Below are 25,277 nucleotides of genomic sequence, written 5' to 3'. Positions count from 1 at the left end.
GAACAGGTTGAGGTGACACGGAAAGGGTAATCCAAATGATCTCTGAGTTATACAGATTGCCCATTTGCAGATTCCCAAGTGGTGAATGAGGCAATCCTACAATGAAGCAGTCTGTATTCAAGCCATTCCCCACAACAGCTACCCAAGGAAGCCTCCATCTCCATCCTCCGCAGTGGCTCTTAAAGGTTCTGCGGTTTTACATTTATCTTTCCTGTAGCTGATTTTCTGAGTAGGAAATGGGTTAAGTCTACTGTCATTTTCCTGGGGAAATGACTGCCAACTTGAGCTCATTAGATTGCGAGCACGTGTGGCATGCTATTCCTGTCCTGTCACTTCCCTCACTAAACGCCGGCAGTCTTCTCACTGCCCAAGGAAAAAGTCTCCTTGATGCAATTCACAAGGCTCTTGACCGTGGCCCCTGTCTACATCTCAAGCCTCCCTCCTCGCTGCTCTCCCCAGGCCCTTACCTTTTCCTGTTCTCTGTTCTTCTCGAATTTTCAGATCGGCCACACTCTCCAGACTCCTTCAGGCTGGGCCTCATCTCTCCCTCTGAGGTACCTCCCCCACCTTCTGCTTCCTCAAGTTTATGTTTAAACTCATATCTTCACAGAGTGTCTCCATCTCCTACCAGTCTCTTATTTCCTCAGCCTCTGTACCTCCTCTTTCATAATATTTATCACTCTTGTTTAGGGTCTGCTCCTCCAGCACCCTGTAATTCCAGAAGGGCAGACTGGCGTCTGTTTTGTCCCAGTGCCTACCACAGTGTCTGCCACACAGAAGCGCCCTGAGAAATATGAATGGATTGGAGGAAGTTGGGAGAGACAACTCACTTACCTCTCTGGTTCCAACTGAGACCAGAACTGGAGCCATTGTGCTGAAGATGAAATCCCACCCCATGCTTAATCTGAAAGCCATGCCCAGCCTCCAGATAACAGGTGGTGAGTATATCCTCATCCTAGATATTCCGTGTTTCACGGTCACATGCTCTCCTAAACCACAGCGCTGTGGTGCAGCACAGAATTTCCACATCTCTAGGTTTTGCTTCTTTTTTCCTGCACAGATGTTCTCTTGGGAAGCTCAGTCCTTGCCCTGCACACAGAAAAGGATCCCTACTGTTCTGTTCCTCTAATGCCTTCTGACTCACAATGCCACAGTGACATGTGCCTCTGTCACACTGATGACAATTTTTAATGATAGGGGACATTTGGCTGGCTATTTCTTATTAAATGTAGCCAGACATCTCTCAAACATCTATGTGGCTGCCATTGCAGTCAAGATGAGGTTCTCAGCTTGGTCCCTAACTCATCCCTCTTGCTGATCCCCAGAATGTGCTTCCAAGCCATTAACTCTGGCCATCGAAGAGATTAGGTGCTGAGAGTATACAAACCCAACATGTTATTGATCAAAACCAAATATGACAAGGGGGAAATTCTCCTGGGAAAGACGGCATGTTTGGGATTTCAAAATAAAGTGAACTTTGGGTTACTACTGCTCATCTCCACAGGATGCAAACAGGCACTAGACATAGACACTAGGCTCTGTCTCAAGGTCACTAGGAAGTCCTTGTGATTGGCAATGTAGGTCAACAGAGCCAGAAGGGGAGACCCTGCCCAGAGAGCCCCATGTGGGGTATGGCATCTCCATAACTGAGGCTCTTTTAGTTCCAATGAAAAGTCATGTGCCAGGTTGCCAGCCAGCTGTTGCCTGCCCGAGGGCTTGGAGATAGGCATTTTTTAAAAAATATATATTTTATTGATTTTTTACAGAAAGGAAGGGAGAGAGATAGAGAGTTAGAAACATCGATGAGAGAGAAACATCGATCAGCTGCCTCCTGCACACTCCCCACTGGGGATGTGCCCACAACCAAGGTACGTGCCCTTGACCGGAATTGAACTTGGGACCCTTGAGTCCGCAGGTTAACGCTCTATCCACTGAGCCAAACTGGTTAGGGCTGGAGATAGGCTTTAAGAGCTCTGCAAGCCACTTGTGAACCAGAGCCATGAAATGGGCTACCTTTGCCCAGGGCTGTCCCCAAACTCTGAGCCAAAGTCTGTGGCCCTGGGGGCTGGCCAGCTGCTGACTGAGGCTGCGATGCCCACTCCTGCTTCGCCCCAGGACCGTCAGAGGTGCAGGCCTCAGGCACTGGCACCCGGCGTGCCAGTGATGGGAGCTAGAGTACAGGGTGGAAATATTATTAAAATAGCTTTATAACTGGGATATCCATTGTACTTTATAGATTCCAAATGTGTTTTATATTTTTTTTCATTTTATCTGAGTTACCTCCTTTTGAGTTTCATGGATGTGGAGAACTTGCCCAAAGTCAGAGTAAGCAGCAGAGATGAGGTTTGATTTGGTCCTTTGGCTCCAAACCTCATGTCATGAGTTGTCCAGTGACTGTCACTTGCCTTCTGAGGTAGGGACAACAAGGGGCTGGGTCTAATGAGCCAGTGTCCTGGGTGTTTTCTCTGCCCAGTTTGCTATGGCTGCCCTTGGGACTGAGGTGTTAGCTACAGCCTAGTGGTTGGAAAAGGCACTTTTCACTTCTGCTGTGAGAAATGACCAGGATAAAAAGGGGCCTCAGACCTCCTTTGAAAATGGCCAGCTTGGCCCTCCTGTGGAATTTGTAGATAGTGGGCTTCTGTTTCGTAGGCTTAATGACTGAGAGATGCCAAAGAAGCTGCATACCTCACCTCCAACCCTGACACAGCTTATCTCGCTGAGCTGGGCTAAGAAGATGGATGGCTCACTGGGCGGGACAGGTAGAGTGGGGTTGGCTAGGGATGATGGCTGAGGGTCCGCACTTCTCAATATTTAAGTAAGAGCAGGCCAGGCCTGCCCAGAAACTGACACCCAGGCAGTGTGTGCTGTGAGGGCAGGGACGGTGCTTGCTGATGCTGCTGTATTGCTATGTCCTGCGCAGGACCTGCAGCCCATTAAGTATCCAATAAATGCATGTTGGCTGAACTTCTGATCACTGAGCATGTTGTGTCTGAGCCTTGGCTAAATATGGACCAGTTGTTTCCAATGGACCAAGACAGGCAGCCTGGGAGTCTCCCAGATGTGGAGCCAAGTGCATCAAAAGTGGTCAGACAGGCGTGAGGAGATGACCCATCCTCAGGAAATCAGGCCTTTCCTGGCAGTCATAAGACCACAAGCCCAGGGCTCAGACACAACATGGGACAGCCTGGGGGTCTAAGGCAAGTTAGGGTGCATCACAGAAACCAGGTGTGCAGGGAGGTGCCATTCAAGACTCCAGGCAGGTAGCAAGGATCCAGAAAAATCTGTCATTAGGAAGAGGGCTCCAGAAAACCAGGCTGGGGATCTTCCATGTAAGGGAGTTGGGCGGGGGCGGGGGGTGGTGGTGGGAGGGTTTGCATCACATAGGATCTGGGACTTAAAGATCGGAGATCAAGGTAGGGCAGGTACCCAATAATCAGAACTGGCCAGACACCTGGCCAGGTGACCACCCCAAGGCACCGGGATGAGCTGAGGCATTTGCTTAACTTTATCCTGTTACTGAGGTCTGGAGCCAAGCTGGGCCTGGAGATGGTATGTCAGGTGTGGTGCCAAGAGAGAAGGTTTCAGAGATGGGAACGTAGGCAGCACCTGGCAAAGGAGTGGCTTTTACGAGAAAAGAAAATGTTGGCATGTCCCTAGGGCACAGACGGGAAGGACAGGAGCCGGTGGCCTGGGACATGTTCCCCAGGAATCAAGCTGGTCAGCTCTCACCTGTGATCTCCCTCCTGCACCCCCAACTCTGTTCAGGGAAAAACACAGGCAGAAGGAGGCAGATTCCTGCCCTTGGAACCTATGGTCTAGTGGGTAAGAGACCATGCATGCAATGAAGCTCTAAGCAAGCACAGGTATCAACAAGCCCAATTAAGACCACCGCAGACACACCACTGCTGCAGGTCTGGGGGAAGTAGGGAACTAAAGGGAGATGTTCCCCAGGAAGGGAGAAGAGTGACAGGGTCTAGTATAGTCTAAAAAAAAAAGTCAGATTGGGGGAACAAACAGGTTCCCTAAGTGAAGTCATTTTTATAGCATCTCTATCATCATGCTGAAACCTTCTCATCTGACACACTGACTTCTCTGTAGAACATGCTCCAGCAGATATTGCTTATTTCCCACCGAATCAGAGAGAAATGACAATTCCCACTGGAGCTTTCTTTCCCAGGGGCAGGACAAGGCAGGAGGCGGGGAGGGGGGGGTGTTGTGGATGCTTCTTCCTGCCTCCCAGGCTTCACTCTGCACCCCAGGAGCAGAGAGAGGGGGTGGTGTGGTGGGGGCCACAGACCCAGGGCCAGGGCAGGCCGTGGGGTGACCCTCTTCTCCTCTGAAGGCAGAAGATGCCCAAAAGACTGCCAGGCCTTGCCTTCACCGACCTCCTGTCCCCCAGGAATGTCAGGGATGCCTATAGGTCCCAACACCTGAGCTCCTGGGAGATCGTCATCCTGGTTGCTCTTGGCGTAGTAGGATTTTGCCCACTGACCATGGGTGGAATTTTCCACAAAGTAGGAGAGCCTTGCTGTTTGAAGCTAGGCAGCATCCAGGGCTCCTGACTCCCACCACAGTGAAAATTCCCCGATGAGTTCCCCTCGGGGGCCCCAGCCCATGTCCTTCCTCAACCCCTCCTTCTTCTAACACAGTCACTGTTGTCTCCTTGAAGTTTCTAGACTTTTCTTGTTTAATACGTGTGGACAAAAAGCATTTCGCGGTTTTCACTGTATGTGTCTCTAGGTACAAAGAGAGGCCCTGCTGGCCGAGGTTCAGAGGACGAGCACTGTCAGCAGAGGCCCGAGGAGCAGGATCGGGCTCACTGCCCCGCTCCGCTCCTCCTCCCCAGTCTCAGTGCCTCGGCTGCAGCACTGGTGGGGAGCACTCATGCCTAAGTCCCACGGCTTTGGGGAAGCCAGAAAGCGAGCAGATACCTGAGAGCCATTGCCGCTGAAGTTCGTTATCATGTTTAAGGCCACGACCAACCCCAGGACACCCACCCTCAGGCAAGCCGAGGCCTCCTCCACTCCCTCCCATCCTGGGCCCTGTCAGCTGGACCACTTCCTCTAAATGGCCCCTTTGCCTTCCCAGACCTGGAATGTCTCCCCAAGGAGAAATGCTGACACAGATGAGACTGCCCTGCCCCAAAGCTAGAGAATAACCCCAGACAAACCAAATGAAAACATTTCACCAGTTCTGGCAAAGGATATGGTACTTCATCCCCATGAGGTGTCTGATGGAAAACCCAGGCTCCAAGGGGCCTGGCCTGCTGGGACCCTGCACAGAAGCCCGGCCAAGGGGCAAGTGAAACCCACCAGCCTGCCAAGCAGAGCAGCCTCAGAGCCACCTGCTCCTCAAGAGCCCCCTCCCCCGCCCCGCTCTGCCGACAGAGCCTGTGCCCCTTCTGAGTGAGGATGGAGAAGATATTGTGGAGCGGATGGGGCAGGAGATAACAAAGGTGCAGGTGAGGGGAAATGTGGCTCTAGGCCAGGTAGTAGGTGCCACTTAAGACCCAAAGGCTCTTTGGGGCTGTAGGAAGTGCTTTAGGTGAGGCTGTATAGGTCTGCTGGGTGGGAGGGAAGGGAAGGGAAGAGAGAGTCCCAGATAGCCCTGACTGTGGAGTATTAGGACTGTGAGTCACCTACATAAGTCATCTTCAAAGGGGTTTGGTTTTGGTCTTGGTTTCTTTACATTTCTTTGTTTTATTTTTATTTTTAGTAGAATTCTATCCTCCCCCCCAAAAAAAAAAAATTAAATAAATAAAAAACAGAGAAAGGAAAAATGGTTCCTTCTGAAGTTGGGGGGTTGCCCCTGGCAGCTCCCACAAGCCCTAGAGCCCCTAGGACATGGTGTGGAAAACACTCACTTGGCCCAGCCCCCTTCTTTCAGTGGTGCTACAGCCCCAGGTGCCTGGCCCCTAAACCAGAGGCGGGCCCTCCCCTCCCTGGCAATTGAATATTCAGGGCAGGTAGGCCTGGTCCCTGTCCACAGGTGACGCTCCCACCTTTTCTTCAAGTAACAGTCACAGCCCCAGGAGTCTCTCACCTGGTTCTGCCTCTCTGTGATGGGACTGGAGTCGCAGAGGTGGCAGGATGAAGAAGTTGGGAGGACTGGAAATTTATCCGCCACACTGGAAGGGAGCTGTTGTGGGAAACTGCGTGCCACTTCGAGGACCACGTGTCTTGCTTGAGCTCAGTGGGAAGGCCCTGTTCAAGATGGGTGGGCTCCTGCTGATGCGGAGGCTGCCAGGCCAGGCCAGATACTGGCCCAGGAGTGAGGGGCAGGGACGAGATGACCCACCAGCACGCCCTAGCAGAATCTCAGCCACCCTAGACAGGGAGTGTCCCTTGCTGCCTACTGGCCTTCCCCTCAAACCTTGCCCTGTCTCTCTCCAGTGACTCAGAACCACAAGCTCAGTCACCATCTCCTGCTTTCCCCCAGCCCTCCCGGCAGCAAGCACATCCCAGCTTCCTGCTCCTGACCTTGGCTTAACTCCAGGACACATGTGGCCTCCCATTCTAGAGCATTCTCAGTCAGCTCATGTCCCCCACTCCAGCTCCAGGAACCTCCTCCCACCCCGAGAGTCTGCGGGAGGTGCCTTTCAGCCAGTCCTGACTTCACAGCTGCTTCTACCCAGCAGCCTCCCTTCCTGAAGCAGGAAGCAAGCCAGGTGCTGCCCTTTCATTTCTGCTCCAACGCGGCCTTTGCCTTGTGCTTCCCCCCCTCACACCCTCCTCCCTTTAGAGCACCAGGAACACAGCCGTCCCATTGCTTCACTCTCATGTGCCTTTATTGAGCTCCCACAGAGTGTGTGGTACTATGCTCCAGGGTTCGGAGCCACGGTCTAGTCAAAAGGAGACCAAAGCTAGTACAGAGAATGTTTCATAGCTGCTTACATCTGGTAAGGGGTGGGGGAGGGGAGAGCTAATCACAAAACAAAGTCCTATTCCAAAGCAACAAAATCTCCTCTGGGAGTAATAGATATTCTACGCACGCGCACGTGCACACACGCCCTGGATGGACACTTGGGTGCACCCAGTGGTTGTATATGCATGCATATACAGTGTTGTGGGTAAATAAGCGACTGTATATGCTGTCCGCACGCAGGCACGCACACACCACCGCACAGACAGAATCCGGCTTATTCTATCAAAGATACTAGCCTCCAGGTTCTAGTGAAGCCTCTGCCCTAGATGCCTGCAGCATGCAAAACCTGGAGATCGGAGAGTCACAGTAAAGGACAATAGGTATACATGAGCACTTCTGTCCCCGGGCCCAGCCGCAGCACTGGAGGTCGCTCATGGTCAGCGACAGCAAAGACATTGTGAAGGGCTCACAGAGCAGAGCTGAGCAGCTGGAGGTCCTCTGTCCAGTGTCAGGGCCACCTGAGCCCTGGCGAGTTCCCCAATCTTCAAGGCAGAATTTAAAACTCTGGTTTTCGAGTGTGTAGTCCTGCAAACAGTATTCTCATCACAGTGCCGCAGATCGAGGTGAGGGTTTTTCTCGCTCGCTCTCTGCAGCTTCCCACGTGTGCTAACGCATTTTGTAGTCATTAGATACAGATGTTTCACATAGCTGTCCCTTGAAATCCAAGTCTACTGTGAAATCGAGGTCTCGCTGCAGAGAAGGAGCAAAGGGTCGCAGCATCAGTGTGGAGGGAAGTGCCGGCCCCACGCCCCTCCCTACAGGCAGATGGATGGGTAGCTACTCTGCTCCTAAGGTTTGCTAGCTAAGGAGTTCCCACTAACAGCTCTCGGGAATCTATTCTGGTGCCTCATTATCTTCACAGGAAGTTCTTTGATTCCTAACCTAAATTCTTCCTGTAATAATATAAACTGTTTCCTCTGATTTCATCCTGGGAGAATAGAGAGTGGGATGGGTGAGTCTCCTGTGGCATATCCCACAAGGCATTGCCTGCAGCCAGGGTGGCTCAAACAGAGAGAATCACGCCATCTCCAACCCACGTGGCCCACTAAAGAAATGCAAAAACTTCTTCTGGGCCACCAGAAACTTATTTCCTGGCTCAGCTCGTCCTAACTGAGGTGAAACCCATGACAACAGCCTCTGTTCTCAAAACCCCTCTATGAAGAGCTAGATACTGTGCTCCAGGCTGAGAGTCCAGGTGGAGAAGGAGGGGCTAGAAAAAGTCTCAAATTCCCGAGCTTTTAGGGGCCAACCCTGGAGTCCTTCAGTAATGCCTAGTTACATCCAAGCCCAACTTCTGACTGCCTCATCTGGTACCTTTCCTGATTGTGCACAAGGCACTGAGTTGCCTGGGTGAGTGGACACTGGGACCAGCACTGTGGTCCCTTCTCTCTGACCCTTGCCCACACAGAGGCCATTTTAGCACTCACCACATTTTTGGCATTTGGCTTCATGGAGATGGACCCATAGAGCTCTTCCCCCCTCCGGACGGTGAGGCAATCTTCCAGGTAGAAGACGGTCTGCTTCCAGTGGGTGTAGGGGGCATCAGGGGCTGAGGGGCGAAGGACAGGGAGGTAGGACGGAATAGTCAGAGAAGGCGTCTCCAGAAGGGCTGAGGTTGGGACCCTGCCTACAAGTCACTGGCTTTCCTCTGGGACTCTGATGCCCACACAACACTCTTGTTGGGTCACATGCCAGCTCCAAGCCCACACCAGAACTCCTCAGCCTCAGGGACCCCTCCTTCCATCAGATCCCCACCCCTCAGGGCTGCGGGTCTTAGCTGTGGATCATAAGAGAACAAGCTGATATTACAATTTCATACTAAGCAGTGGAGGATGAATACCCTCTCACCAACTAAACTTCCTAATACAAATGAATCTCAGAATGCCACTGTGTGTGTGCGTGTGTGTGTGTTTGTTTGTATATTTGTTTTCATTAGTTCAACAGAGTGAAGACTTTCCAACAGTGTAGGGGAGAGATTCATAGAGTAGGACATCCTGTTTCCCCTTAAACGACATCATTTATGCAAACTCCACGGCTAACCCAGTTTCCCCACTTCCATTGCCAGCCCAGTCCTACAAATAGCTTTCCCTTCCTGCCTCTCTGCCCTAGAACCAAAATTAGTACCCTTGGCCCGGGCTCACCAGGGGTCTCAGCTGTGCTGACCAACTGGCTCAAATAGAAATGAGGGATGATTCTCTTTCCACAGCCCCAACACTGGGCCAGAGCCCACACCGCCTGCATGATCCAAAGCCACGCTGATGCTTGCACCTCCTCTGTATTTGCCATTAAATTGCACACATCCCTCTCAGCACAGTACAGATTCCACAGCTCCACAAGAGGCACAGCTAATGGGCCATCTTCCTCAGCAACAGCCATCCCTGGAACACTCTTCCCCTGCTCCCTGCTCACCATGCTCTCTCTCCCTCATCCTGCAAGGTCACTTCCTCTGTGAAGCCCTGCCTGACCGCCCACCTGGACTAGGACACCCTGAGCCTGTCATGCTGCAGCACAAATGTCTTTTCTGCCCACTTGTATGTGTCCTCCCCAAGACTGCAATCCATGAGAGCAGGGACCATGCCAGGCCTGCTCACTGTTATAGCTTCAGTGCTTACCGCCTCACTTAGTAGGCCTTTAAGCACTGAACAAATGATTTATTTGATATAAAACCAGACTAGATAGACATCCCATGAAGTTTCAATGTACCCATAGATGCTCAGTTACACTGAGGGCTTTGAACCTAAGAACAATAGAAGATCCCATCTTATAGTCAGTTTCTCTTGGCCCTTCAGGCACTTATATTCCCCACCAGGATACAGGACTCATTAATGCTGATTTCCTCTTTGCTTAGGACCAAAGTTAAAGATAAGAAGACTTGGGGGAGAACGTAAGTGCTTTTTAAACACTACAAAAAGCTGTCACATGGAAAAACTCATGTGTGACCTTGGAGGCAGAGCAAAGGTTAGTCGGTGGAAATTACTAGAAGGCAGACTTCAATTCACCATAAAGAATTAGAACTGTATCACAAGCTTACAAGCTACCTGGGGTCCACTGACTTGGTATTTATCATGAAGCAAGTCAGACCAGGTGGCCTCTAACATCTTTCAAGCACTATTTGAATGGTGATGAAGACTTTGTCTTTCTTTGCCCTTTGCAATGAACTGGCTTGATCAAATGTCAGTGGTTTGGATTCAGACTTGAGTAGCTTTCAGTGTGTGCATGTGGGAAATCGATGCAAACTCAAGGTCCTAGAGGGGGAAGAGCAGCCTGAATATTTGGAATGGCTTGAAGGAGGATCATGGGCATGCAATCTGTGACTCTCCGATCCTGGATCCCCAAACACATCCAGCCTTCCTGTCCTCTGGTCTAAGGCAGTACTATACTAGTACTGCTGTCTACAGACGAAGTGTGCCTGCTCCCAGCATCTTCCCTGCCAACTACATCTAAATAAATTGTCAAAAGACAGTCTTCAGTGTGTGTGTGGCGAAGAGCAGTGTGTGACTGACAGCACTCTCGCCCCCCCCACTGCCACTTACAACAGCTCAGACAGGTGTCTCTCCAGTTCTTATAGACCTTCAGGCAAGAGGATTCAGGCACCTTCTTTCTTTTACCTCGTCAGATGCTTCATGAGAATCCCAGAGACTTCACTGCCTCAAATTTGCCAGTCACCAAGCCTAGGAGTCTGACTCTGATGGTAGCCCCAAAATATGCCCACATTGGGTTGGAGGAAAGTGATCTCTCCCCCTGACATCAACATCAAAAGGTTAAGAACTTCCCCAAGGTCTCATTTCCATGATGGGTTCATTAGCTATAGACTAATTAAACCAGTCTTCTCAGTCCTGATCCTCCAACAATATGTCCAGAAGAAACTTATTAAAAGTCAACTGTTTTTACTCTACTAGGAATTTGAATTCAGTATTTCTGGGGATGAGAAGGGAGCAGGTTTGCCAAGACTTAAAAATCTCCCCCAGGTGATGCAGATGAACAGCCATGGCTGAAATTGCTGAGCAAACCTAATGGTTCGCATCTGATAACACCTTTCGGATGGGTGTCAGTGGGAAGGACTGTGAATGGGCACAACAGACCCAGTTTCCAGCTTCCACTTTGCCACGTATTTGCATATGACCCTGGGGCTCATTTTCTACACCTCCAGACCATGGGGCTCTGTGAGGATTAGATGGGATGAGAACAGGGAAAAGATACACTAAGGATGATCAAACCTGTTGTGCACAGTTTACTTCTGTTTTCCTGGTATAATTATTACTAGCTCTCTCTCTCACTCTCAAAGATTTCCTTAAATGAAAGATAAATTATATGATCACCCAACCTATAACATAGTCATCCTATGTTAGGGTGTTACTAAGCATTAGGTGGCTATTTCATAATTATGGAAAGTAATATATCATTTTACTTATCCATAAACTATGGCTCTGGGCTGCAAATGTGGGCTTCTCGATTCTTGATTCTAGAGTGTCCTGGGGAAGCATCCAGGAAGTTGCAGTGCACGAGGGTGAGCACTCACCACAGGGCTGTGCAGGACACCTGGAGTTCCCGTAAGCAAGTCTTTTCTTCTCCTCCTCTGCCTTCAGCTTTCCCTGTTATGAAGATGCCTTCATACTCAATATCTGGACCCCTTTTCTCCCTCCCTGAGGCCTCTCCCCTCACAGTCTCTCTGGGTTCTGGATTACAGACAGCTTGTGTTTTGTATTTTGAAGTGATTGTGACCAATAGTGCCTGCAGGATTCCAAGTGTATATGCATGCATGCATCCATCCATCCATCCATCCATTGATTCATTCAGCACACATCTATTCAAGATGCCTCTGATGTGCCAGTTATGGTCCTAAATTTGGGGATCAGCAACCACTACAGCCTTACCCCCTTTATATCCTATCCCCTAAGTGAGAAGACAAGTCTGGCATGAGTTGTTACCACAGGGGCCATGGGAATAAACAGCAGGGGGTTCACAAGATTATTCCTGGTGCTTTTGGAAAACGAGTGGAATCCTGCTTTCTGTTTCACTTCCCAATGGTTAAGTGGAATCTAATGCTCTTTTCATCTGTAAATTTGTAATGATATGCTCTAGGGCAGTGGTTCTCAGCCTTCCTAATGCCGCGACCTTAAATACAGTTCCTCATGTTGTGGACCCCCAATTTCATTGTTACAAATTGAACATAATTAAAGCATAGTGATTAATCACAAAAACAATATGTAATTATATATTCGATGGTTTTAGGCGACCCCTGTGAAAGGGTCATTAGGCCCCCAAAGGGGTCGCGACCCACAGGTTGAGAACCACTGCCCTAGGGGGTTCACAAGCTCTCTGAAGAATTAAAGACTATGCACCAAGAAGCTCCTTTGACCTGAGAAAATGACTCATTGTCAAAGGACAGCAAAACTAAAAAGGGCTGCCAGGCCACTGAGGTCCAATGGTGTGATTTCACACATAACAAACCCAAGACCCAGAGACTAACTTGCCCAAGGTCACTTTCAGCGCCTGATCATCCTACTTTGCTGAATCCTGGGAATACCAGGACTCAAATCCAGGCTTGCTCATTCTCAGCCTACTGCTCTTCTATCTACTACACAGCAGCCCTGGGGCCCCAGGTCCATTTTCCTGCCTCTACCTGCCCAGGATGTGCCAAAGTGGTGAATGGGGCAGCTAGGCCTGTTGGCTAGCACAGCCTGGAAACCTGGGTGCCTGTGCCCATTAGGGCTCCTGCCTGGAGCTTCAGAGAGGAGGTGGCAGGCCATTAACAGGGATTGTTTTCAAGCTGCACAAGACTCAATGTGTTATGGAGTGGGCTCCCCAGTGTCAGCTGCTGCTGATGGAAGCACGGTTGAGGGTTGGTGAAGAGGGACTGCATAAGCAGGCTGCACTTTGCAAGAAGTTCAAAAATAGCTGAGACCAAACAATACGTTGTTGAGGCCTGCACACACATGTGATAAAACTTTTCTAAAATAGAAAAGCAATAAGGAGCACAAAATTTAGGATAGTGTTCACCTAGAGGCGATATGGGTGGGGCAGGGATAGTAGAGCATCCAAGTGGATGGAAAGGTACTGGTAGCATTTAAGTGAATGAGTTAGGTAGTGAGCTCACATGGATTTATTATGTGACTGTAAGTTAATTTACTTACACTTATGATTATAACCATATTTATTAATAATGGGTTTCTGGTTAATATTTTATATTCTAATAATTTATTTCTTAGCTGATGTATTACATTCTAATAACAATAATAGTCTTATTTCTAGTTACTATTTATTTTATTCTCATTCCTGAGTTAGGTGGTGAACTCACAGGTATTCATGATATCCTATATAATAAAAGAGAAACATGTAAATTGACTGTCCCTCTGCTACACTCACCAGCCAATCAGAGAGTATGCAAATCAACCCGACAAAGATGGCAGGTTAATTTGCATATGCAGGCACCAAGCAGCCTGGGTCCCAGGAACATCCTCAGGACCCAGGCCACTCCTAGCCTGTAGGCCCACACATAGGCCCTGAGCACCTGGGGTCCAAGAATGCCCCCGGCCACTCCGGGCCTACGGGTGCAGGCATCAAGCAGATGTTCCTGCCCCATGGCAGCTTGTGTGTGTGCGCGCGCCAAGCAGAGGCCCGGGTCCACGCCCCCCAGCCTGGCGCCCATCGTAGGGCAAACAGGCCAGGCCTCCCTGTGATCCCAGGCAAAGAAGCTGCTCTACTGACCAACCTATGCTATGGACCTGTTCAGTGGGTGGCATGGAGTCCGGGGCCTCTAGCCTGCAGCCTTGGGAAGTCTCCCTCTCCCCAGAGTTAGGAGCACCAGCCCAGGTCCACCCAGCTGCCCGGTCCTGACTGCGGGGGTGAGTTCCTGTAGACTGGGGTTTGAACCCTAGGCATTAGCAGTAGGAGACCAGCACCTTTGTTATTGCTGTGTGTTCAGGTTTTAATTGGACAAATGCCCGGTGGTCCCGGGTGCCTGCTTAGCAAAATCTTTTAGGAGGAGAATTCTGTCTGGGTTTCCTCAAATTCCCTCAGCCACTGCTCACCCCTCTGTAAAGGCGCAGAACAAGTGAGGCCCCTTAAATAAAAATCAGAGGTCTCCAGCAATGGTGGGCCTCTCTCATCACAGTCATTTGGACTGGATGGCATTTGAGTATTTATCTAGGCACCATGACAGGGAACACACAAGCTCAAGTCATGATCTTTGCCCTTAAATAATTCACAATCTTATTGGAGTGAGTGGATGATAAAAGCACAGTAATGACATCAGAATGTAAGGCAACAATACAGAGAGGAACAGAGGCAATTGCTAGAATGATTTTCCAACAATTAGTACAAAGAGGATGTGCTGTGAATTAAATAAAAAGAAAATATGTGTGGAAGTAGCTGCTTCATGAGTATGGGATTTCTTCCTATTTTAAAGGAAGCTGAGTTCCATGTGAACTGTGTACTATGCTATGATATTTGAGGCACAGAACAAGGGAGGCCCTAAGTGCACTATGCTTTGATATTTGAGTCATTCTTTATTGTTCAATGTGATTTATTTCTGCATGCCTCAGTTTTGTAATAGTTAAATTACTAGAATAATACATCTTGCTATAAAATATTACTAGAAGATTAAATGATAAGGTGACATTGTTATTTTCTATAAATGAACACAATCTCTGGTATGCTAAAATGATAGGTATTATAGAAATATTCAGATAGGGAGACCTACAGGCTTGATTACAAGTGAGGTTTACTATCACAACCCAAATTTATTGCTTAAAATAAAAAGCAGGGAGCCAACTAGAAACTGAACCAAATATAAGCTCTTGAAAGGCAAATGTAAATTGGATAAGCTTTGCTATTACAAAAGCAAGAAGAAAAAATTCAGATGCAAGAATGAGAAGCACATTGCATCCACTCTAAGTTGCTGTTAAAGAAGAAGAATGATATACTATGAAAATACTTAATACTGATTTAGGTGGTGAGCTAACTCACCAGATTGTAAAGAGATTTGCTCAAAGAGGATTTCCTAGAGTAGGTGGTATTTCAGTTAATTTTTTTAAATGTGAAGAGGTTAGCTTGATAAGAAAAAGATGTAGGGGTCCCAAATTGCAGAGGGTGCAGGCAGGGCTGAGGGACCCCCCCCCCCTTCCCCCTGCACAAATTTTGTGCACCGGGCCTCTAGTTAATAAATAAATAAGCAAAAAGTGAACTGTGCATGACCCAACTATGACAGTATGTCATAAACCAAGAATTAATTTTGATCCAGTTCTGTGCATCTGGGATCCTTAGAAACAGAAAGGAAATCCCCCTTGGTGTCAAAGTGCAGAGGGTCTGTGTAAAGCCAACTACCAAGCCCTTGCTAACTGGTAAGGACATCTGCTATGTGCGGGAAGCAAAACCCCATGCTGACATCTCAGGGTGTCTGAGAAAGCAGCTAAACAATTTAATTTCCCCTGATCACTATGTGTGTGGAAAAGCTGCAGCAGGAGGGATCTGTCAGCCAGCAGGCATGCAGTCAGAAGGCATACCGCAGTCAGGAGATGGAACTGCCTTTCCAGAGGATGTCAGCACTGGTGAGGCAGGCTTGCACAAGGGCAGTGGTTTTCAACTTTGATCGTGCATCACAATCACCCACAGAACTTAAGGCACAGATTCCAGGGCCCCACCCCAGAATTACTGACTCAGTAGGTTTAGGGGCGGGGGAGGGGGGAAGCAGAGAATTTGCATTTCTAACATTCCTAGGTGATGCTGATGCTGCTGGTCCATGGGCCACACTTTGAGAGCTTCTACTACAAGACACAGGAAAGGAGGACTACAGGAAATCCGAATGTCCTTTCAGAACCTAAGTTCCTGGGATTCTGTGCACAGGGGAGGGGACATAATGCCAGGACTGTGAAAGACAAAGAGGCATGCTCAGACCTTGAACTGGACCCAAGGTCGTTGAGCTTATAAAACATATTCGTTATCCTCTTTCTCCTAGGGGCTTGTGTGGGACTATGGTGGGTGTGTTCAAGAACAGGAAGGAAAGAAGCTGTGGTTGGAGACTTAGCACTTGAAATTCTCACCAATTCCCAGGCAGCCCAGGGCTGACTTATTTGATTCTGAACTTGAATTTAACCAAGACTCCTGCTTGTGGGGGGGCATCAGGAATGTTGTCCCTGACACCACAGAGCCAGAGAGCCATTTCCCCAGGCTGTCTGCTTGACCTCAAGGACCCCAGATATGACCTACACAGCTGGAGCCCAGGCTTTCAAAAGCCAGAATTCTCCCAGACTGCCCTTTCCTCAGCACCTGCAGCAGGGCAGGCCATCATCCTGGTCATGGAGGAGGCACAGCCAGCCTCTGTGATTCCACTCCTGGCCTCCAGTCACAGCCCTGGTCCCCACACAGGCTCCTTGACCCTCTCACTGCCCCCACTCCTCACCAACATGAGGCTGAGTTTTCTCACTTTGCCAGGGTCTAGGTAAAACCTCCCTGCTCCATCCTGGCTGTCCCTACCCACCAAGAAGATAAGCTTGCAGGCTGCCCCTAGAAGAAGGGTAACCGCTGTATCCCAGACTGGACCTCTGGTTTCACCAGAGTGGGAGTGCCAGCACTGGCCTGGCTGATGGAGATGAGAAAACCCTAGCATTGGCAGTTGGGAGACACTGGCTCTGGAAAAAGCCCTTCTGTGAGGAATTAGATAAGTTGCTTGCTCTCTCTGACAACAAGTAAGAGAGTAGCATTGTCACCAGGTCTTCTGAAGTGAATAAATCACATCCTTGAATTCTGGTAGAACCCACCAATTCCTGCCACATGCGCACTAACCCCAACTGCGTGCTCCCAGGTCCCAGGGTGACCCCACGTGAGTTGTGACTCTGAATACATCCCCATAGATATTTGTTTTTTCATAGAGATTTGTTTAGGATCTGCTATGATCCAAGCACTACCATAGAAGCCAGGAGAGCAGAGACTAATGAGATGTGATCCCGACTCATGGGGAGACCAAAGATTGAAAAGAATGAGTGGAAATGTTGAGTAAATGATGGCACACCTTACATTGAATTTCTGTGTCATTGTTTAAAAAAAGAAAGTAGGTATCTCTGTGAGGCTATGGAAGAACCTCCAACACATACTGTTAAATAAAGGAAAGGTAGCAGAAGGCAGTGTACGGTCTGAGCCAACCTGTGTTTTTTTAAATGCTGTAGTTTGATATTGTACTCTAGTTATGTAAGATGCCACCAATGTGGGGAGCTGGGCATAGGGTTCACAGAACTCTATGTGCTATGTTTGCAACTTCCTGTGAGTCTATAATTATTTCAAATAAAAAGAATAAGAAAAGGTGTATATAGATGTGGATGTGCTTGTTGTGAGAATAAACAAATCATCTTTTCTGTCAAAGAACAGTGTAGACAGCCTCCATTTTGGACTGCGTGACTTGGCAGCGACCATGTTGGCCGCATGCCTTGCAGCTCCCTGGGGGCCGCCACCTTGAAACAGCAAAGGCCAACCCCTCCCTTTGAATTAGCCAATTGCGAAAGACTGTGCGCCTGAGCTCCAATCAAGAGTGAGGGACGGGTCATGTGCGTCAGGGATTATAAAGCCAAGCAGACTGCCTGCTCAGGGTGTGCGTGCTTCCAGACCATGTGTGCACACCCTTTTCGTAGAAGTAAAGATGTTTGCCTTGCTGCCTGGCTCCCGAGTATGTTTTGTGTTCTACCAGGACCCCTGACTTGGGGGGCTCGCCTTATTTCTAACATTGTGCACCATTGAAATTTTTTGGAAGGATACAAAAGAAATCCATAACAATATATGCCTCTGAGGTGTGAAATTGGGATGAATGGGGAAAGGACTTTTTATACCTTTTGGTTCCTCTTTGCTATTGTGTATAAGCATCACTTTAAACATGGCCATGACAGATCTTAGCCCAGGGTGTTAGGGAGCCAGAGGAGGACACCTAAGCTTGACCCAAGAGGGAAGGAAGGGATCAAGTAATACCGAGCTGAGAGACCTCTGATGGGGTGGGCCAGGTGAGAAGGTGGGGACAGGGGAGGTGTTATGGGCTAAATTGTGTCCCCCGCAAATTCACATACCTAACTCCAATACTTCATAATGTGACTGTATTTGGAGCTGGGCCTGTAAAGAGGTAATTAAGTTAAAATGAGGCCCTTATGGTGGGCCCTAATCCAACCTGGCTGATGTCCTTTTAGAAGGAGATTAGAACATACACAGACACCAAGGATGTGTGCACACAAAGGACAGGCCATGTGAGGACACAGGGAGAAGGCAGCTATCTGGAGGAAAGGACATGACAAGAGCTTCTGACATAATGTAAAGACCCTCTTGCTCCCATGGCACACTGCGGTGAACACCGAGTTGGGGTATGCGAGGCAATTCCCAGAGACTTAAGAAGCCTCACTGAGTTCAGGGAACTGCAAAGTGCTTTGTGTGAATGGAATAGGGGTAGAAGGCAAAGCTAAGGAAGGGTAAGAAATGAGGTTGGAGGAGTAGGCTAGGGCCAAGTCCCCGAACCCCCACTTACCGGGCTAAGACATTTGGGCTTATCTGCTACAGGCAGTGAGGCACCTCTGCAGGAGGGCTGGGAGGGAGAACGTGGTGGTCTTTGGGGACCACTGCCAGGGAATTATTGAGGATGGACTGGGTGGACGTAGTGAAGAAAGCAGGACACATAGAGACGCCACTTGTAGTCTACTGAATCTGTAGTGAGGCATGGCAGGGGGCGAGAAACCTAATTCCACTCTGTTTCCTTACCCCTTCATAAAATATGCTCTAGAAATGCTGAATGAGCAAGTGTGCGCTTGAAAAGGGGCCCAAACCCCTGCCTCTCCTCACTTAATGCTCTATCATAGCTCTGGCCATGGCAGCCACAATTTTATTTACCTTCTCCTTGGGCAGCCAAAATTTTGGTGACATGCATTTTTCTTAGATTACTCCGCAGCTGCAGAAGGCTTAAAGATGCCAACTAAGGGCCCCTGGCTAATGCCCAGGTCCTTCTCCCAAGTTGGGGACAGCCCTGTGTCACTTCCCACAATGCCTCAGTATGGGGGAAGGGAGGATCTGGAATGCCAACAAACGGCTCACCTGTGGAAAACCCCATTTTCTTGTGGCACTTGGTAAATTCAATATTAAAATAGGTGACCAGGGCGTGGATGTAGTCATTGCGCTGGATCTGCAGGCAGAAGGCAGACGTGAAGGATAGCTCTTCTGTCTTGACCGTGTAAATGTCCACCTCCTGCAGCCCAGAGAAGAGAGAAGGCCAGACACTTAGCACTTATACCAGGGCAGCTGCATTCTGCAGGGGACTACCTACTGTACACGCCCCAGGGTGTCATTACTTAAGAGTGACTCCCCAGGCCCACCCACCACCCTCCCTATGACCCCCTCCATCCTTTCTAGGGTGGAACAATGATACAAACAGATATGAGTCAGCACCCAGGGGGAACAACATTAAAAGGGTAAATCTGCTGGGGGTGTGGGCTGTGGAGGGGGGAGGGGAGAGAAAAGAAGCTTCATTCGACAGAGCAATCCTAAACCCAACCCGAATGTCCTCAGAGTGGTCCGCCTCAGCATCATATGTTCATCTAGAGCAGTGATGGCAAACCTATGTCACGCGTGTCAGAGGTGACAAGCAAACTCATTTTTTTGGTTGATTTTTTTTTGTTAAATGGCATTTAAATATATAAAATAAATATCAAAAATATAAGTCTTTGTTTTACTATGGTTGCAAATATCAAAAAATTTCTATATGTGACACGGCACCAGAGTTAAGTTAGGGTTTTTCAAAATGCTGACACGCCGAGCTCAAAAGGTTCGTAATCACTGATCTAGTGGTTCTCACAGTGAGGTCCCAGAATGACAAGTGTGGGCATCACCTGGGAATGAATTTTGAGGGGAGGGCATCCTAGTCCTACTTAACTGGAACAGCAATCTGTGCTTTATCACATCCTCCCAGTAATCTGGGGGAACCAGACTCTCATTTCCCAGATGTTTGATATTTAAGTGCCTGGCAGTAGGAGGCATCAAGTATTATCCAAGAATGAGGACCGGAGCCTCCCCATAGTCACTGACTGAGCTAAAGGAAGTCCTGCTGAGCATTTATAACAAGTCTGGATTGGGAAGGAAGGAAGGAAGGTAGGAAGGAAGGAAGGAAGGAAGGAAGGAAGGAAGGAAGGAAGGGAGGGAGGGAGGGAGGAAGGAAGGCAAAAGAGAAAGAGAGAGTTAAAGGGAAAAGGGTAAAAAAGAAGTGAGAGATTTTCAGTGCTGGCTGGAGAATGAAGAACTAATAATTCTAACAATTTCAGCTGTGAAGTGGCTGAAAATCAATCTTGTGTGGGGAGCAAGTGTAATAAAAGTTTGTACTGTGCCATTCTTTTCCATGTGAAGAATGTTGGCTGTTGTTTGCTGGCTCCAGTGAGACAGGGCAGACTTTTCAAAAGCCCAAAAGGTATCCAGGCAGCTTTCAGTGAGGTCTAAGGGAGGACTTCCCATGGTCGGAGTGTGTAGCAAGGATCTCTGTCCTGAGGACTGCAAGAGCCAGACACATGTATGTCTGGGATGATTCCTAGAGGAACCATTGGGAATACGTGTTGGGAATGACAAAACCTGTTGGGAATCATTAGGACAGGGGTCTGAGGGTAGGAAACAAGCGCAGGCAAGAGACAAAGTAATGTTAGCAGAAATGCCCTTATCTCTACATATTTCCAGGGTAAATAAGTGAAAAGCAGATGTGATGCACCCGGGGACCTTTAAAGAGAAGTCCTGCCTCCAGGGGACAAGGAGGAGGAGGTATGGTCAAGGGAGCCAGCCATCAGAGCCCTGTGGTGTCTGTGGTGAGCAGCTCTAACATCCCCAGGAGAGCTGAGCTCTGACTTATTAGTTGGGAAGAGGTGGGACTGCAGGTTTAAGGGAATGTGGGGGCCTCAGTAAGGTTCAGAACTAAGGGAATGATGAGCCCTGGGTTGGGCATGCAGAAGTAGAAAGCCAGTCCCCTGAATCCAATGCAAGAGCCCCTTGGAAGCATTCCCAGGAAGTGGCACCTGGTGCTTGCTTGAACACCTCAGGGATGATGCATTCACTACCTACCAGGCAACCGATTCCTTTTCCTAACACCTCCAATCGGTACCAGTCTCCACCCACAGAATAAGCTGAATGCTTGTTCCAGCTCACACCAAAACCTTTTCTTCCCCAACTGCCTCTGTTTTTCCATTTACTTCTCCAAAGTCATGCTTTCTGACAACTTCACCAGCCTCTGACCTCAAAGAGCACACTGCTGGCTCCTCCTACATTTAGTCAGCCAATCCCCTCCCCCAACTTCATCCCTCTCACAATCCTTTGTCTTTTCTTCCTGGGGCCCAGGTGCAGGGGCCCTCCATTACATGTCATTCTGTTAGTTCGGGCCATCACCCCCGTTCAGGAAGTCTGTTTAGACCCAGTGCCTGTCAGCCTTCATGTTGATCATTATCCTTCCTGGCCACATGTTGTCCACAGGTTCCCACCCGCTCAACAACTCTTAGAGCAAGCTGTGCTGACTGTATTTGTATTAATGGCATCAGCACAGTCCACCAGGCTCCCACTGGTGTGCACTCCCACCAGGCCTGCACTCACTGACTTTTCCATCTCCTTCTTAGTCAGGGCCAGCTAGCCAGGCTCCAGGCTCTTTCCAAGGTCCGTGGCATTTTTTCTCTGTCCCCTCTGCCATGAGCCTAGCCTGGTCTTTTTACCCTACTTCTGGCTCATCCCAGCAGCCTCGCCACCTTTGTCTTGCCCCTGCCATTGGACTGGAGCTCTGTACTGACAGAGGCTACACCTTACTGATCTGTGTACACTCGCTGTGTGACATAGCACCTGACAGGCCTTCTATGTGACAACTCTCCTCCCTTTCCCAGATCTCTCCTTTATACCAACTGACTAATCTCTCAGATCCATTCAGACTGTGCTGCTCCCTGCATCCAAAATCTCCCATGAGTCCTCATGGCTTAGCTAAAAATACCCAAACCTATTGGCTTGAACATAAGAGGGGAGAACTGGAAAGTGGGCTCTGTGACACATCTAGACTTGGCTCTTTTTCCTTGTCACTCCCCTCACTTCACACACACACCACCCATCTATCAGGAATTCTACCACTATAGGGTCTTGCTTTCAACTGTCCATCAACCAAATGTCAACTATCAACAGTATTAGCTGAAAGTGTTCACTAGGTCCTGCAGACATTTGCATCTTAATGGGGACCTACGAAGGAATAAAAGCCTCCAAAACAGAAATAATGGAGCTATACATTAAAATGATGCCAGTGGAGGCAGTGGGTCTCTAGGAGTGGGGGTTGGGCCATCTGTGAGAGTGGGATCAGCTGTGGCTGGGCTTCTGAGCTACGGACACCCACTGAGCTCAGCTCCACGCTCTCAGACCCCAAGTCTACAGAATCAAACGCAGTTATCCTGGCTCCCCCAAAACTCAGACCCCTTTGCTGGAAGGTTGCTTTCTTTTCACAGCAGCAACAGCATCCCTGAGACCCCTGGGAAATCCCATGGCTTGGCCTCAGGTGACCCCATTAAGTGGAGGGCTCCGCAGGCATCAATTACTCAGAAGAGCCCCTGGTTGCTGCTATCCCCACCACTAAATAATGTTACAAATGGTTGTCTCAGAGCAGAAGTCTGGTCAAAACAGAGTCTTAATTATAATAAAGTGTCACACGCTGCAACGTTAATAGCATGAAAATAGCAATTAAGTGTGTGAATAAGGGCAAGTGTTTTCCCAACAGGCTCAGCAAGACATTGCTTAGCACATTAGCAAGATAGCTGCTGGAGGGGTGCTCCTGGTGGAGGAAGCAACCACAGCCAGTCCCAGCCTTCCCAGAGGTCAGGGAGCGGGGCGGGGAGGGACAGGACTGCAGCTCAGAGCTCCAGTCCTGACACCTCCTCACAGCCTCTCTGTAACAAGGTGGTAAGGAGCTAGGAAAAATCCCAGAGCCGGAGAAATAGGGAAACTGAGACAAGAAAATTAAATAAGTTTGGACAGCTTTACAGACAATTTGTAGCAAGATCTTATCTTTCCCAGTCAAGGAGCTTGAGAACAAATGACTAATGTCTCTCCTCTCTAACCAGAGAATACATAGCTTAAATCAACCTGGAAGTGCTAAGGCAGGAGGGGGAAAAGGGAAGGAAAGAAGGGAGAGTTTATCTCACCCACAAAACAAAGAAGTCAGCCATCTCAGGGAAGGGGGAACATAGGGGGAGTTTTATCTCACTCCTTAAACCAGGGGTGAGGAACCTTTTTTCTGTGAAGGGTCATTTGGATATTTATAACATCATTCAGGGGCCATTCAAAATTATCAACTTAAAAATTAGCCTGCTCTATTTGGTCAAACATTAAATTAATTCAGTCCTAATGCCTTGGCAGGGCCAGACCCAATGATTTTGGGGGCCTTATGTGGCCCTCAGGCCGGATGTTCCCTACCCCTGCAAAGCCGGCAGTCTCGGGCTTGTCAAGATAAAACTGTCAAATGTTTCTTATAAATTCTAGGAAAGCCATAAACAAAGAAAAAGGGAGCCCTTGAAACTAGTCTGTACCAAGATATCCAGCAGAGGAATTTAAAAACCGGTAGACAAAAAAGCACAAAAAGCCGAACCTCTACTAGGCGGGGCTCCTCAGATTAGCTGAGGGCCATCTGTGCTTCGTAAGCCAGTGGTATTTTGATAGATTTTCTTGCCTTGAATCTTTAATAAAGTTACTTGCTTTGTTTCTTTAATTTATCCGCTTTACTACAACACAACTGTCCAGGGTCGCTCATTTGAATTCTTTCCTATGAGACTGACAAGAACCGAGGAGGGAACAGTCCTCCTTCAATTCAGGGGGCTGTTCAATAGCACCTTTTCTGGTGTTTCTGGTGCCTGTAATGCCTCCTTCACTGAGCCTGGCTGCTGTCCCCTGGCTGTACTCAGTTGCTACCAAAGGGAAGTCCCTTGCTGCGTCCTGATTGGAATGAGGCAGAGGAAGGAACCTGGGTGCCCGGGCAGATGGAAGCAGGCCAGTCCACAGTGTGACCAGCAGATGTACAGTGTCACACCAGCAGGTCAAGGACAAAAAGCCACCTGGGGCCCAAGCATACTGAGGAATTTTATCACCAAGCTCAAGGCATGCCAAACAGCTGCCTAATGGTCAAATAGAGCTGCCCCATGTCATTTTGACGAATGTCGCTGTACAGTGATTTCTATCTATTCCACAGTAGTTACAGAAATGTTTTGCACTATGGTGAGCATGTTTCACAGTGTACTTTCCTGGTTCTTGTTTGGGACACCCGAAGGGAGAGGTTTCAGGGCCAGAGGGGCTGGTAGGAAGAAGTTAAAGGACACGTTTGACCACATCAGTCCTGCCTGGACCTGGAGCTGGCCGCATAAAGTAGTGAGAACTGTGTCAGTGGAGAGTCTGAGACTTAGACCCAAAGCCAAACTTCTTAGATAGAATGTTATGAGAGGGAGACAGAGCCTGTTGAGATCTGTGTGAGGCTCATGTCGTTTTATTTGCTCTCAGAGGTTGTTCTAAATGCCACAGTGATGCTATGAACCAAGGGTTGTGGTATTAGGAAGTCCGAGTCTGGGGGCAAAGCACATTTCTCATCTGCCAAATCAGCATTAGTCCTTCAGAAACTTCCTCTCGTCCCCAGAGGCCCTGGGCCTCTTCCCCTTCATGCGCTGTAAATGTCCCAGTCCTCCACACCAATATTTCCAGAAAAGAGGTGATATGTACAGGACAGAGCAGGCAAGTATGTTTTAGCAAGATTAGGGCTGAGTGGGCTAATGAATACTTACATAAATGAATCCAGATTTTTAAATAAAAAAGTCAGCTTGAACCATATGAAATTAATGTCTTCCTAGCTTTTAAAAAATCACATAACAATAGTTTATATGACTCAACATAATATATTAACATATATGCATGCAAAGACTTAGCAAAAGGACTGGAAAGCTCAATCCAATGTGTGAATAGAGGTCCCTCTAGGAGGAGCATGCGCTTGAAAGGGAGGGAGGTCAAGGGGAGCTTTGTGGTTTACTCTATCAAATTTGGCTTGTTTGGATATTCAATGATAATGAGAACACACTAGGGATTGATATAATGGGATGCTGACCCATTCAGGAAGAGGTGGGACTACAGAGGTGGGACTACTGCATCTGCACTGAAGAAAGCTTTGGGGGGGAGGGGGTAATGTTAGATCATGTATGAACAAGAACACTCAGGTGGGCATTGCTGTCTGGACGTCCCACGTGTGCTAGGATGTGGGAGTGTAATGACAATTATACAGCAGATTTCGGTACCGGATTTCTTTTGTAAGAGGGCCATTCACCTCTGAATAGAGTAGTTTATTCAACCCTGAACAGACCCTC

General features: G+C 48.6%; 1 protein-coding gene across 1 annotated transcript in view; it reads right to left on the bottom strand.

Annotated features, from left to right (window-relative positions):
- Nucleotides 1-6,773: 6,773 nt before the first annotated feature.
- Nucleotides 6,774-25,277, bottom strand: part of PRMT8 (protein arginine methyltransferase 8) — a 93,729-nt gene continuing 75,225 nt past the window's right edge. Inside the window, exons 8-10 of the mRNA XM_036301950.1 lie at nucleotides 18,982-19,132; nucleotides 8,352-8,473; nucleotides 6,774-7,614 (exon numbers count right to left, since the gene is read on the bottom strand). Coding sequence (XP_036157843.1) covers nucleotides 7,531-7,614; nucleotides 8,352-8,473; nucleotides 18,982-19,132 — 357 coding nt within the window. The 3' untranslated portion in view covers nucleotides 6,774-7,530. The remainder of the gene's footprint in view (nucleotides 7,615-8,351; nucleotides 8,474-18,981; nucleotides 19,133-25,277) is intronic.

This window comes from Myotis myotis, unplaced genomic scaffold (genome assembly GCF_014108235.1).
Source record: "Myotis myotis isolate mMyoMyo1 unplaced genomic scaffold, mMyoMyo1.p scaffold_m19_p_3, whole genome shotgun sequence".
Classification (NCBI taxonomy): Eukaryota; Metazoa; Chordata; class Mammalia; order Chiroptera; family Vespertilionidae; genus Myotis; species Myotis myotis.
This window is presented reverse-complemented; position numbering and strand designations above follow the sequence as displayed.